We start from the raw sequence: 15,556 nt of genomic DNA, 5'->3' as shown, positions 1-15,556 counted from the left end.
GACCCCCGGGGGTCCTTGAGGGGGTTCCAAGGGGTACCCAGGTTCCATTTGTACACACTCAGAGTTCAATTAACATTGATTTTACAATATAAATTGGGGGTCCCAGAGATAGAAATGCCATTCAATTGGGGCCCCGTAGCCTAATGCATATCAACCTGCAAGTGAGTAGTCACTGCTAGAGCCGTTCTTCTCTTATGGGGGGGGCATATCTTTTCAAATGTGGGGCTAATCATCATCATCATCATACTATAATTCAATCAATGTCTGTCTGTCTGTCTGTCTGTCTGAATGTGTGTCTGTGTGTCACTGTGACTGCCGTAGCTCCTCACTGCCTGCACCAATCACTCCCACTTTTCACACAGGCATTGACCATAATAATATGGAGGGCGTAACGAAGCCCTTTTTCCAATTATTATAAATTAATAGTGAATTTATTAGTGAATTAATAATGCGAAAACGCACCCAGGGCCCCCGCGGCCACAAGGGGGGGGGGGGGGGGGGGGCAATATCTCACAACGGGTAAGGGCTAGTTAGTGTCAATTTGGGGGGTCCTTGACATGAGACAGTGTGGGAACCACTGATTTCTCGTGTTGGGACGGACAACAGACCCAGCCAGCCAGCCATAGGGACACACATTGCTGTCTGTAGGAGTGGCTATAGCTGTGTATAAGCGCCACTCCAAAAACCAGACGCAACTGACCGAGCTGACCGAGTGCGGAAAATGAGGTCGGAGGAGATAACAAGGAAAGGTCAGAGGAGTGATGGAGATACGGACGAGTTGAGTAGGAGAGAGAGAGATATAGCCGAGAGAGAGAGAGAGAGGGTGACGTTCGGACAGCGATAACGACAGAGAGAGAGAGAGAGAGAGAGAGAGAGAGAGAGAGAGAGAGAGATAGAGAGAGAGAAGGCAGGCAGGCAGAGTGGAGACAGGGGGAAGGCATGGGTGGGGCCCGGGGGGGGGGGGGGGGGTAATTAAGAGACACGGCTGCGAAAGACGAGGGGTGTGTTGTTGTTGGGGTTGGGGGGAATGAGGAGAGAAGATAAAGAGAAAGTCAAGTGAGGTGACCCCCCCCCCCCCCCCTCACACACACACACACACAATAATTGTCCGTGCTCCCAAATATAGCCGCCTGCCCAACCCCCCCCCCCGCCTCCCCACACCCACCCACAATAGTCAATAAGGGGGGCTGTGTTGTGGGGCGGTGGGCGGGCAGGGCGTGCAGGCTGGCTGGCTGTGCTTGCTGCGTGCGTCACCGTCCGTTGTGTGTTCCATATTTTCAGCATGACTGATTTCCCCGATCGCGTCTATATACGCTGCCTTATCGATCCCTGTTGGGGGGGTGGGGGGGGGGTGGCACGGCACGGCCTCCGGCATGGCAGCAAATTTGCACGTGCACCACCATGCCAACAGTAGTCTAAACCCACGAAGACCGTCCGTGAGACCATGATGATACACAACAAAATGTCTTCTAAATCATGACAGTTTTTTCTGAAAAACCTTATGTTTCTATGTCAGTGGTATAGTCAAACTATGTCATGTCACAGAGCCCCAGAATCATTATGTAACCCCCCCCCCCCACACACACACACACACATCTGAAAATATGTTGTTCCAGCCACAGAAGCAAAGCATTTGGAGTTTAAAAACATTCGCCGTGAAAGAATATATATTTGTGCCACATTTTCATGTTTTTTTTTTTCTCCAAAAATGGCAAATCTACAAGCTTGTAGATCTGCTATTTTCCAACAGCTAAATCTATCAGAATCAATTTTATTTTCACATCAAAGTACAAAAAGTGGGGTGAAACTTTTTTGTTTGTTTTTGTGCATATATACTGTAGTTCCCATCGTATCATTTTTCCCCCCAAGAAAGGGAAGAAAGGGGGGAGGGGAGATCAAGGCAGGAAAGAAGAATGTTAAGTAAAGGCTTTCAGATCATATAGAAGATTGTTTGACAAACAGCACAGCTGTTGGTTTCGGGTTTCTCTTATCTTTATTTACAACCAAAGGGTCTGTTTTTCCTAAAAATAAATATATATTCACAAAGGTCACAAAGGTGCCCTTGAACCAAATTTCTCCTGGAAACATGTCTAAACACTGAGGTACCATTGGGAGGAATTTGTTAATTTTAATATGTTACTTATTTTGTTCATTATTTAGGTTCAGGGGTATAGGATCAGATTTGGTTGTTATAAAGAGCCTTATTTATTTGGTATTTCAAAAGCAGCTATAATGTCTAATTGGGAATAAAAATAGAATCTGTAAAAAATTAAATAAAAATATTGGGCCTATGGGGATGTTTAAAACCCATTCTGGGCAGGAACCCCTTTTGGTGTTTTAAGCATTATGTTATGCTATTGAAAATGCCACGCTACGAGCTTGTAGATCTGCAACTTTTTTGAAAAATCGTGAAAATGTGCAGGCGCAAATCTTTGAATATATATTCTTTCAGAGCGAACATTTTTAACTCAAATCTTTGCTTCTGGGGGGGGGGGGGGGGGGGTCGGGGGGTCCCTGGAACAACATATTTTCAGATGGCCAATTTATATAATCTTGGGGGTTCTTGACATGAAAATGTTTGAGAACGACTGACATAGAAACATAAGGTTTTTTCAGAAAACAGTCATGATGTAGATTTTAGAAGACATTTTGTAGAATTGTCTTCAGGTCTAAAACACATTGACACATTGACGCTCGATAGCCAATTATTCATAACAAGTAACCTCTCAGTGTGAAACTTTGTGGGTCTGACTATGAAATGGAACCACTAGAGGGGGGGTAGAGTCTATAGGATCTGCGTGTGTGGAGACAGACTCATGCAGAAGTGGAACAGTAGGCCTAATGTATATCAGTGTTGTCTTTGGCAGCACATTTCTATTTTAGTTTTAGTTGTCGTCTCTTGAATAGTTTTCACTTTAGTTTTAGTCACATTTTAAGTCACCCGGAATGTTTTAGTATTGGTTTAGTTTTAGTCGTCTAAATGTCATGAGACTAAATCTACAGGTGATTTAGTCGACTAAACTGTGTGTTGGCGGGCCTTGATGCCGTCGTAATGATTGTTTTTTACACTTGCTGAAAATAGCAGATCTACAAGCTCAATGCGTCACAGCGCAAGCTTGTAGAGCTTGTAAAATGACTTATACTGGATGTCTTGTCCACTAGTCCCTTCCTAACATTTTAGTCTAGTTTTTATTTGTTGATGAAATTGTCAGTATTTCTTGTCTTAGTTTTTGTCATCATAGCTTATAGTTTTTATTTAGTTTCCATTTAGTTTTCGTCAGTGAAAAAAGGTAGTCGACGAACATTTTTCGTCTTCGTTTTTGTCGACGAAATCGACACTGCATGTATATACATTTGAAATGTTTCACAACAGAAGTTGTTTAGTTATAATTTCTTGCGACAATTATATTTGATAGCTCTAGCCTAGCCTGTGTTGTGGTCTGGGTATTTTGCCCAAGATATAGTTTAACAAAGTGTTTTTATTAGTTTCATTCTTCTTCGCCTTTTTTGTTGTTGTTGCAATTGTGGCTTAAACCATGCACTCAGTTATTTAGAAACCCGGCAGTATTGTAGAGGGCATATATGCCAAAAAAACCTCACAGCAATTGGCCAAAGTGTGGCGCTATAGCACTCGATTGAAACATGAATTTGAACGGTTATATATCGCATGAACCCTTTAACCTATATCCATAAAACCTTACACTTTGACACTTTGACCTTTGGCCTTTACGTCACCCACTCAGGACGGTCGGGAACCCCTTTTGGTGTTTTAAGGATTATGTTATATACTTTAGCTGTTGGATTGTTTTTGGAAAAATAATCGAGAAAATGTGGCGCAAATCTTTGAATATAGTGAACGTTTTAACTCATATCTTTGCTTCTGGGAGGGTCCCTGGAACAACATGTTTTAAGATGGGGGTCGGCGGCCAAATTTTGGGGGTCCTTCACATGAAATAGTTTGAGAATCACTGATATAGAAACATAGGTTTTTTCTGAAAACGCATGATTTAGAAGACATTTTGTAGAATCAGGTCTCAGGTTGGGCGGGAACCCCTTTTGGTGTTTTAAGCATTATGTTATACTTTAGCTATTGAAAAACAGCAGATCTACAAGCTCATAGCGGGGCACCGAGTGCCGCGCTACGAGCTTGTAGGTCTTCTATTTTTGAAAACTCCTGAAAATGTGGCACAAATCTTTGAATATATATTCTTTCAGAGCGAAGGTTTTTTCAGTCAAATCTTCGCTTCTGGCGGGTTCCTGGAACAACATATTTTCAGATGGGGGGGTCGGTGGCCTATTACATATTACATATTTCAGAAAACTGTCAGAATTTAGAAGACTTTTTTTTTTTTTCAACGTCAGGCCTAAATGGGTTAAGAGAAGTTAGTACAAAAAAAAGAAGATTCCATGAGCCAATGAATATATTGTAGGCCTATATAGCTTCATAACAAATAAGCATGCGCGCATCCTGTCAATGGCAATTCTGGGGTCGCAGTACCTCGGTAAATGTACCTCACCGTCAGTCAGAATGTCTCTGAATCAAAATGAGAATGTAGTATTAATAGAGCATATAAGTGGTTATTAGATAGCTCATTCACCCCCCCAGCCCCTTTTTTCAGATCTACAAGCTCATAGACTCCAGATCTGCTATTCTTGGGGTATTTTTGGTTGTCCTCGACATGAAATAGTTTGAGAACCACTGAAATAGACACATAGTTTTTTTTTTCTCCATAAAACTGTCTGATTTAGAAGCCTTTGTTTTTTAAACCCATTTTGGGCCGGAACCCATTTTGGTGTTTTAACTAAGCATTATGTTATACTTTAGCTATTCTACAAGCAGATCTACAAGCTCGTAGAGCGCCACCGAGTGGCGCGCTACGAGCTTGTAGATCTGCTATTTTTGAAAAAATCGTAAAAATGCGGCACAAATCTGTGGACATATATTCTTTCAGAGCGAAAGCTTTTTTTTATTTTCGACGCCTGCAGGCCTAAATGTTGGGGGAAGGCCTTCCCTTCATCATGCATGCATGATGCCCAGCAGCGGGTGTATTTAGTATCTCCTGTTTGTCCAAAAGGCCAGCGTGTGTACGAGGCCCCTCTCCGGCTGGTATAATGTTCTGTTCCAGGGTTTAGAGTCGTGACGTGTGAGCAGCGCTAGCCTGTGACGACGGAACATTTCTTGGCTTCTATAGTTAATCCCAGAGAGTATACAGTCCAGACCAGCTGCCTGCTGCGGAGGAGCCACGCAAGCGCCTCCTAGGCCACGCTTGTTGCTGAGTATAGTCCCGCCTACGACGACCGCTTTACGAGAGCCGCGCGTGTGTGTGTGACATTGACCATGTGCGTGCGTGCGTGCTTGCGTGCGTGCCGTGTGAGTGCATGTTTCCATTTGCATCCTTATGTTTCCATTTGCATCCTTACACGTTTCATTTGCGTCCTTGTGTTTGTACGTTTTTGCGCATGCACGCACGCACTGTTCCCCTTCCTCAGAACACAGCGCCCCACCCACATAGCCCCCCCCCCCCCCCCCCCCCCCCATCATGGCTGGCAGATGGCAGCCTAATGACTCATGAGGCGACATAGCCTGCCGATAGCCTTTACGGCTGTACATGGTGTAACGCGACATTTAAATAATTTGACATCACCGTCGAAGCTCAGTTAAATATAGGCCTGGCTATAGCCCACTTGGAAAGCCTGAGGGTTTTATTTTTTATTTATTTTTTTCCTTTTTTAACCATGGAGACAACTGCTCCTCCGGCTGTTTTGTTAAGTATAGGCGCGCACGTGGTAACACACCGTTACACACGTTGTGGGAAATGTTTGTTATAATGTGTACTGTACATACATTTTTAATTGACGTTGGTACCATGTCTTGAGCTTATTTAATTTTTTTTTTTTTTTTTTTTACATTTTACACGTGCCATCATCAGGGATGGATCATCTGATGTCATCAATATTGGCCAGCAACTTTACATCTGACCTCAAACCCTTAGATCTCCATATATGGAGCTGACCTGTTCTGACATTCCATATGTTGATCCTTCCCCATCCATCCTTCCCTCTTTGATGTCTCCCTTTTTGACTGATTTAAACTCTAGACGGGGCCTTATTAGTCCTGGGCGAGCGCTGGCGCTTTGGCATGGGCGGGGGGGGGGGGGGTCAGATCAATTCAACATGGAATGAATTATGTACTGGCCATATAAGGAGCGTGTCTTGAGTGTACAGGGTTTAATGAGGTCTGATCAACATATGGAATGTCAGAACAGGGGTCCCTGGAACAACATATTTTCAGATGGGGGGGGGGGGGGGGGGAGTGGGGGTCTGCAGGCAAATACAGATAATTCTGGGGGTCCTTGACGTGATAAATGTTGAGCACCACTGATATAGAAGGTGAAGCCTTTGCCTCTGGAGACCAACGTGGAGATTAGAACCACTGCATATACCTCAGTATCCATGCCTTAGTTGCGAACGCAGTGATTGCGAACGCAGTGAGCACTAACTATAGAAACTATAGAAACTATAGAAACGGTCTGTCTGTCTGTCTGTGTGTCACACACACACACACACACACACACACACACCACAAAACTTAACTTAAAAAAAAATAATGAAAAAAATAAAAACTTACGTAAAAGTACGTAATTTATTCCCATTGTTATTGCAATTTACGAGCGGCGTTCGCTTCCCACGTTTGCGCGTCTTACTTGTAATATCAGCACCCTTTAGATTCCCATTGAAAGGCTTTTTTTTTTGCATCTCTGGTACATTGCCAGAGATGCAAGTAAGCTCCCCGCTTACTTTTGTCGTATACAACCACGCCGCTCGCCAAAAATAACAATGCTGTACGACACGACATAAATCAGGCCTAATCTGCCTTGTATCCGGCGTTATACAAACCCCAAAGCAGTCTGCTGGATATTATTTGTCAGTATTGTCTGTTACAGTATATACAGTATCCAGTAACCCATCATTTATTCTTTGTTTCTACTATACTTCTACACTGTTGTTTTCGTCGACTGAAACTATACTACATGAAAACTAAGCTATATGACGACAAAAACTATGACTGAATATACTGTTGATTTTGTCAACACATAAAAACCAGACCGAAATGTTATGAATGCACTAGTGGACAAGAGATCCAGTATTATAAGTCATTTTACACTTGGTTCATTGGTTGCATGCTGAAAATAGCCGATCTATTCGGCTATTTTCAGCTATTTTCAAGTATAAAATCAGTCAATCACGGCATGCATTTATAAAAATAAATTTGTAGTAGGCTATACCAAATCAGCTGTAGATTTAGTCGACTGAAATCTTATAATATTTAGTCGACTAAAAGTTAGACTAACACTAAAACATTCCGGGTGACTAAAAATGTGACTAAAACTATAGTGGAAAACTATTCAAGAGACTATATGACTAAAACTAAAATAGAAATTGTCTGCCAAAAGAAACAACACTGCTTTACGTTCTGCACTGTAGACTCCGCTCCACATCCGGATGCGTTGATTGCATAAATTATACATATGTGTACTGTACATGTGTTTAGCTATACAGTATATAAGCACTGTGCTGAGTTACTGTTTAACCCATTTTGGACTGATGGCGATTAAAGAAAGGCTTCTAAAACCCACGTTTCTATGTTATGTCAGTGGTGCTCAAACTTTTTCATGTCAAGGACCCCCAGAATTATCTCTATTGGGCCACGGACCCCCATCTCAAAATATGTAGTTCCAGGGACCCCCCCCCCCCCCCAGAAGCTAATATTTTAATTAAAAATGTTCGCTCTGAAATATATTCTCAAAGACTTGCGCCACATTTTCACGACTTTAAAAAAAATAGCAGCTTGTAGATCTGCTATTTTTCAATAGCTAAAGTATAACGTAATGCTTTAATTAAAACACCACAAAAGGAGGTTCCCGCCCAGAATGGTTTAACCCAGTGGACAGGCTTCACTAGGTCAGGTGGATGTGGATGGAATTGATGATGTCGTTGTCGTTGGGGGGGGGGGGGGGGGGGGGGGGGGAGGGAGGGAGGGGGGTGGGGCTACTTTCCACGGCCTTTCTGGAGAACTAAGACGTTTTTTTCCTTCTAAGTTGGTGTTGAAAAGGGTTGATTAATAACCAAACACAAAACATTGAACGCCGCATTAAAACCCATTCTGGGCGGGAACCCCTTTTTGGTGTTAGCAATTAGCATTATGTTATGCTTTATAGCTATTACAGCTAGCAGATCTACAAGCTCATAGCGCGCCCATCGAGTGGCGCGCCACGAGCTTGTATAGGTCTGCTATTTTTGAAAAATCGAAGAACGACTGACATGGAAACGTAGCTTTTTCAGAAAACTGTCAGGATCTAGAAGACATTTTCAGTATCTGATCTCAGGTCAGAATGGGTTGACGATGAACGGCCATGCTTTGAGTGTTTGAGCGTGTATGAACACAAACGTTGCGCAAACGCAAAGCAATCGAGGACGAAGGTGAGGAGGACGCACATTTGAGATTGGCCGGGCAATGAGATGATGTACTGTATGATGATGATAACGTCACACGGGTGCGTATACAGATGTAATATTATACCGTAAAGACTGAGGAGATTAGCGACAAAACGCAGGGCTTGTCTCGTGTAGACGTATAATAGGCTCTGTGTTCCAATGTCAACATTTTTGGTACATTAATCCTCGCGGGAACGTAAAGTATGTCACAGTACACTACTATAACATACACAGTATATCTTCAGTATGTTCTGTGCACGGAGAAGCAATAACTCCACTGTTCTCTGTATTGTACATGTATGGGGAACAAACCATACATTGGAGGTATGTTTTGGGGCAAATGGGCAATTGTGCGTGTGTGTGTGTGTGTGTGTGTGCGTGTGTGCGTGTGCGTGTCGTGTGTGTGTGTGTGTGTGTGTGTGTGTGTGTGCGCGCGTGCAATACTGTATGTGATTGCCACAAAATATTACTCCAGACTTCAAAAGCAGACAAACCTTTCATTGCTCCTATTGTTCTTCGTCCGGCAATTCTTAACCATTCAAAGCAAGCATATGTAGCCAGAGCCTGATGTCATGAACCACCCCCCCCTCCCTACAATCCTTTTTCCCACCTCTTTCTTTCTTTCTTTCTTCTTTCTTTCTTTCTTTCTTTCTTTCTTTCTTTCTTTCTTTCTTTCTTTCTTTCTTTCTTTCTTTCTTTCTACCTGACCAATGCCCATCCAGTATACTTTAGTCTCAGGAGTCAGGACAGAGACTGCAGACATTGAACAGAGGAGTCTGGGGGGCCCCTATCTTGCGCCTATACCCCTTATCCCTAAACATATTTGCCTTTTTTTCCCTTTTGTTTTGTACTATTTTCAAAATAGCAAAGATTTGAGTTAAAAACGTTCTGAAAGAATATATATTCAAAGATTTGAAACATATTTCCACCATTAAATTTTTTCAATAGCTAAAGTATAACATAATGCTTAAAACACCAAAAGGGGGTATATATTGGCAAATAACTGTAGGGATAAAGAGGTATAAGGGGGGTGGCGCATTAAGATCTATAGCTGTGGGTCCCTTCAAAAGGTTCCCGTATATATAGTTGTAACTGTGTGTAACTTGTGGTGTCCAGAGAACATAGTGTTACGCTCTCAGTCACACTATGGTGCTGGCGGAAGGAAGGAAGGGCCGGGGGAATCACTGTTTATAGTTATACATGCGCACGTCTTCTCTCTGTGTTCATTGAAGAAGGAGTAATGTCCTTGACGGTCGCTATGTTTGCTCTTTTAGCCTTTGAAGTAATGATAGTAGGTTAACTACGTTTACTTTGTATATATACACACATATACACACACGTGTGCATGCGTGCGTAGAAAACAAAACAATACCGCCTCATCAAAGTTGGTATTGTGACTTTATATATATTATATTGTCAATTACTTGCACGAGAGGGGGAGAGGTGGTGGAGTTAGCTGCTCTATAGCAGACCGTTTGAGGGTATACAACGGAGTTAAGAGGTTTTGTCTCCAAACGCTTTTTGTGCTACTTTTTCATTCGGTTCAAATATTTCCGAAACGACACACAAGACAATGTCGTTGGACTTGCAGCCCTGCGAGTGCACGTTCACGTGCACAGCCTCAATAAGTCCTCGAGTCACAAGACAGACAGTCAGAATCGAACGCTAATGTTTGTGACGCAAACGGAGCCTCGCGTGTAGATTTTTAGTCAACTTCATGTCACGGGGAGGTTTATTTACAAAGCACATTAGCCCATTTTGGGGGGGGAACCCCTTTCGGTGTTTTAAGCATTATGTTATACTTTAGCAGATCTACAACTTAGAGAGTTGTCAGGAGAGCAGCAGGGTTCCTGTGTTGGGACCGCCGGAGGCATAGTTTGTGGATATTAAGTTGCCCGGTGCGTTCATGTTACTGGGCAACACAAAGCTCAAACATCCAACAGCATGGTTGTCTGGAAGGTGCGCAGCGTGACTGAGGCCAGTCACTGTACATCTCGCCTGGCTTCTAAAAAGAGCCAATAACACTATAAACATTACACAAAATGTGACTAAAGCTAAATGAAAACTATTCAAAAGACTGAGACTAAAACAAAATTTGCTGTCAAAACTAAGTTTAGTTTTAGTCATAGTCTGTTGAATAGTTTTCATTTTGTTTTTGTCCCACTTTAGTCACCTGGAATGTGTTAGTGTTAGTCTAGTTTTAGTCGACTAAATATAGTACGATTTTAGTCGACTAAATCTACAGTTGATTTAGTCGATACCGTTTAAAATTTCTTGACAGTTTTTTTCTGAAAAACCCTATGTTTCTATGTCAGTCGTTCTCAGGGCAGTTTCATGTCAAGGACCCCCAAAAATGATATGTCAATTGGCCGCTGACCCCCTATCTGAAAACAAATACCAGACGAGTCGCCCCCTTTACCAACTCGCCCCGGGGGTACAGCCGGCGGAACGGCGTGGCCTGGTATTCCTAAAGTAACCTAAGTAACTCTGCGTAAAAAGCATGGAATACGGATGTGTATATTACAGGAACTTTTTGTGGTGGGAACACACTGCAGTCCATGGTTTAGGGGGGCGACCGTATACCCGATACCCTGGCTGTGATGGGAACACACTGCAGTCCATGGTTTAGGGGGGCGACCGACCGTAAACCCGATACCCTGGCTGTGATGGGAACACACTGTATAGTACATGGTTTAAGGGGGCGACCGTATACCCGATACCCTGGCTGTGATGGGAACACACTGTAGTCCATGGTTTAGAGGGGCGACCGTATAACCGATACCATGGCTGTGATGGGAACACACTGTAGTCCATGGTTTAGAGGGGCGACCGTATAACCGATACCATGGCTGTGATGGGAACACACTGTAGTCCATGGTTTAGGGGGGCGACCGTATAACCGATACCCTGGCTGTGATGGGAACACACTGCAGTCCATGGTTTAGGGGGTCCATATAGACTGTGACTCGTGACTTGCTGTTCTGATGTCACATCCTGCATGTGGAGCTTTTCATAGTAAGCGCAGAGAGAGAGAGAGAGAGAGAGAAAGGTCAGCCGGCTACGGTTTCATGTTTACTTTTCACAGCATTTCTGCTACAGCCCCTATCTGTGTGTGTGTGTGTGTGTGTGTGTGTGTGTGTGTGTGTGTGTGTGTGTGTGTGTGTGTGTGTGTGTGTGTGTGTGTGTGTGTGTGTGTGTGTGTGTGTGTGTGTGTGTGTGTGTGTGTGTGTGTGTGTGTGTGTGTGTGTGTGTGTGTGTGTGTGTGCGTGCGTGCGTGCGTGTGTGTTTCCCCTGTCCCAGGAGTTACTTCATAGTACCTTGATACTCAATCAAGGTACGTAGTATAGTACACGCACACGCACACACACACACGTGTGCGCGCGTGCGCGCACACACGTACGTTTCACAATACCTGTGAGGACATCAGATGTTTAGCACAGCTTTGAATTGCGGTATAGCTGAAAATAGCTCACAACAACACGTCACACGGCGATTTATCTTCGGAAATTATCCTCACAACAACAATATCTATTTCTCAAATTCTACCGGACATGTCTTGCAGGGGGTCTGGCCCCCCAAAATTATAGGCACGCACGCACGCACGCACACACAGTCGCACGTGCACACACCGAACACACAAAGCGAGGAGCCCTATTGACCACAGCATCTGGCCCATCTGGTCCAAATCAAAGCTATAGTATGCCCAGTGGGAGAATAATGGAAGAATGCTGTCTTCTGATGTTATCTTGGACAGGATGCTACATGGCGGCCATGTCACTGACTCCATGGATACTGCAAGGAGGCAGTTGTCTCTCTGTGCCCTCCAGTAGTGTGTGTGTGTGTGTGTGTGTGTGTGTGTGTGTGTGTGTGTGTGTGTGTGTGTGTGTGTGTGTGTGTGTGTGTGTGTGTGTGTGTGTGTGTGTGTGTGTGTGTGTGTGTGTGTGTGTGTGTGTGTGTGTGTGTGTGTGTGTGTGTGTGTGTGTGTGTGTGTGTGTGTGTGAGAGAGAGAGAGACAGTGAGTGTGAGTGTGTGTACGCTCAAGTTATATGTATTCCCGTTGCTGTCAGGCAGAAACCTCCAGATTTTTATTTATTTTTGCGACTGCAACACTCAGCGCGACGCGTTGTGAGCTTGTAGATCGGCTATTTTCAGCAAGTTTGAAAGCAATTACGACGGCATCAAAGCCCGCCAAAATACATTTTAGTTGATATTCTTTATGAACATCTTATGATATTTACTCGACTAAAACTAGAACACTATAAACATTCCACAAAATGTGACTAAAACTAAACGAAAACTATTCAAAAGACTGAGACTAAAACTAAATTTGCTGTCAAAACTAAATCAAAGCAAATTTAGATTTTTAGTTTTAGTCATAGTCTGTTGAATAGTTTTCATTTAGTTTTTGTCCCACTTTAGTCACCTGGAATGTGTTAGTGTTAGTCTAGTTTTAGTCGACTAAATATAGTACGATTTTAGTCGACTAAATCTACAGTTGATTTATTCGACTAAAATGTATTTTGGTGGGGCCTTTATGCCGTCGTAATGACTGTTTTTACACTTGCTGAAAATATGTACAAGCTATGTACAAGCTCACAACATGTACAAGCTCACAACGCGTCGCTTGTAGATCGGCTATTTTCTGCATCCAAACCACGTGTAAAATGACTTATACTGGATCTCTTGTCCACTAGTCCCTTCCTAACATTTTATTCTAGTTTTTATTTGTTGACGAAATTGTCCATATACAGTATTTAGTCTTAGTTTTAGTCACCATAGCTTAGTTTTTATTTAGTTTCCATTTGGTTTCGTCAGTGGAAAAAGGTAGTCGACGAACATTTTTCGTCTTAGTTTTAGTCGACAAAATCAACACTACTGAGTGACACGCCTATTGTACCATGAAAACACATGCCATGATGTTGCAGATGTAACTCTAATGCACACTTCTGCTTTGTTTCACACATGCATGCCTGGAAGCACTTGCTTTTATACGCGTGTGTGTGTGCGACTGTACTGTGTGTGTGTGTGTGTGTGTGGGTGTGTGTGTGTGTGTGTGTGTGTGTGTGTGTGTTTCCTGTCCCTTGTGGTGGGAGGGTAGGAAGGGGTTAAGATATGTCAAGCTTCCAGTGAAGGCAGGAACCACGCTGGCCCGGACTCCGCCCCCTTTCTCAGCTCTGACCTCACTCTGAAACCCGCTCCCTGTCTAACACACACACACACGCGCGCACACGCACCCAAACACACACACGCACACAAACACACAAACACACACACACTCGCGCACACACACACACACACACATACACACGTGCGCACACGCACACAAACACACACACACACACACACACACACACACGTACGTACGTACGTACGCACGCACACACACATCGGTCCTGCTCACTTTCTCAGTCACAAGCTGTCACACACTTATTTAGGCACACACATTCATGCAAACACACACGCACACACACGCGCAAGCACACACACACACACACACACACACACACACACACACACACACACACACACACACACACACACACTCGCACTCAGGGCTCTCACCCAAACGGAGTATAGAGTGACAGGCTGTAGTGTGGAAGCATTGCTCAGGGAAAGCAGAGCGTTGTGTTTGCCGTGGAACTGACCTGCAGCTGCTTAAGGGTGAGAGAGAGAGAGAGAGAGAGAGAGGGGGTGAGAGAGAGAGGGGGTGAGAGAGAGAGGGGGGGTGAGGAATCAAGACAAGAAGCGAAAGAAAGTGAAATACGCATTGAGAGAGAGAGAGAGAGAAAGAGAGAGAGAGAGAGTCACACAGAGGAAGAGAGACAGTTAGAAACAGAGACGGGTGGAAGCAGCAGCGCTGCGTGCACTGCGCTGCATTTAGACCGGAGGAGGAGGCACACGTTGTTGTGTGTGTGTGTGTGTGTGTGTGTGTCTGTGTGTGTGTGTGTGTGTGTGTGTGTGTGTGTGTGTGACTGATGAACGGAGCGCGTCGCTCACGCTGAAAAGGAGACAAAAGAAGACGTCCCTCTGCCTGCCAGGACGGACAATTAAACGCCAAAACGGGGACAGAAAGACCAGCCAACCCGCTCTGGGATCGCAACACGACGGGAGCAGTGAGCGGTCGTCCGTCTATAGCGTGACCTGTGGGGGGGGGGGGGTTCTCTCTGGAGGGGGACAACCCCGTTACCCCACACACACGTGCGTGGAGGTGGTGGTGGTGGTGGTGGTGGGGGGTCAGTCCAGTCCAGGTGCTGTCTTTTGACGATCCCTCCCTGTGGCTTAATTGGCCACGTTGCGATTATAAACCCCTAACCCTTGTTTCGGGGGGAGAGGGTCGAATTGTAATTCATCACACCCCCCCCAAAGCAACCGACAGCGAGACGGATCACCATGGACAGCGCCGCCCGGCCCACCAGAACCACATGGGTCACCCCCCTCGGGAGCCAACAGCGGCCGTCCTGAAAGCCACCGATCGCTGGGGAGGGAATGAGAACTCCTGGGGAGCATCCGTCCTGACAAGACAACCGTTGTGTGGGTGACACACCCCCCCGGCCTTACCTGAAGATAAAAGAGACAGAGAAGTGCGTGAGAGAGAGAGAGAGACACAAGGAAAAAATGAGCGTGCCGACGGACTGTGGATACTATTTCTCGGTGGAGCGCAGCATCAGCGTGCGTCCGGCCAACATATGGGGCTCTCCGTGCGCCGTCAACAGCCCCATCGACATCATCGAGAGACGCAGGCGGTAATTATATATATGTATACGTGCTTCTCCCCCGAATTCCTTCTTCTGCACACGCCTTACATATTATATATATACATATCCGTTTTGTACACTTTTAGCACTGCGCTGCCTATATATATGCAATACACTATACAAACTATACCCACTACACAGACGGATACGGTGCATTCAGATTGGTTTTCAGACCGGTGTGCATTCAGATTGGTTTTCAGACCGGTGGTTCTCAAACCAAATGTGCCTGCTTTTGAGATCTAGTGGAGTAGAAGTAAATACAAGTATTTGGAAATTGGAAATGCTCAAAGGGAAGTACAAATGAC

At 44.5% G+C, this 15,556-nt stretch overlaps 1 protein-coding gene across 4 annotated transcripts in view; it reads left to right on the top strand.

Annotated features, from left to right (window-relative positions):
* Positions 1-15,556, top strand: part of pde4ca (phosphodiesterase 4C, cAMP-specific a) — a 120,784-nt gene that overhangs the window by 38,469 nt on the left and 66,759 nt on the right. The window contains exon 1 of one of the 4 annotated variants that reach the window (XM_083782548.1): positions 14,788-15,239. The exons of the other annotated variants lie outside the window; for them this stretch is intronic. Coding sequence (XP_083638674.1) covers positions 15,112-15,239 — 128 coding nt within the window. The 5' untranslated portion in view covers positions 14,788-15,111. Of the gene's footprint in view, positions 1-14,787; positions 15,240-15,556 lie in introns of those variants that run through there. 4 annotated transcript variants of the gene reach the window in all.

Source organism: Protomyctophum parallelum (assembly GCF_964188405.1).
Source record: "Protomyctophum parallelum genome assembly, chromosome: 14".
Taxonomy (NCBI): Eukaryota; Metazoa; Chordata; class Actinopteri; order Myctophiformes; family Myctophidae; genus Protomyctophum; species Protomyctophum parallelum.
This window is presented reverse-complemented; position numbering and strand designations above follow the sequence as displayed.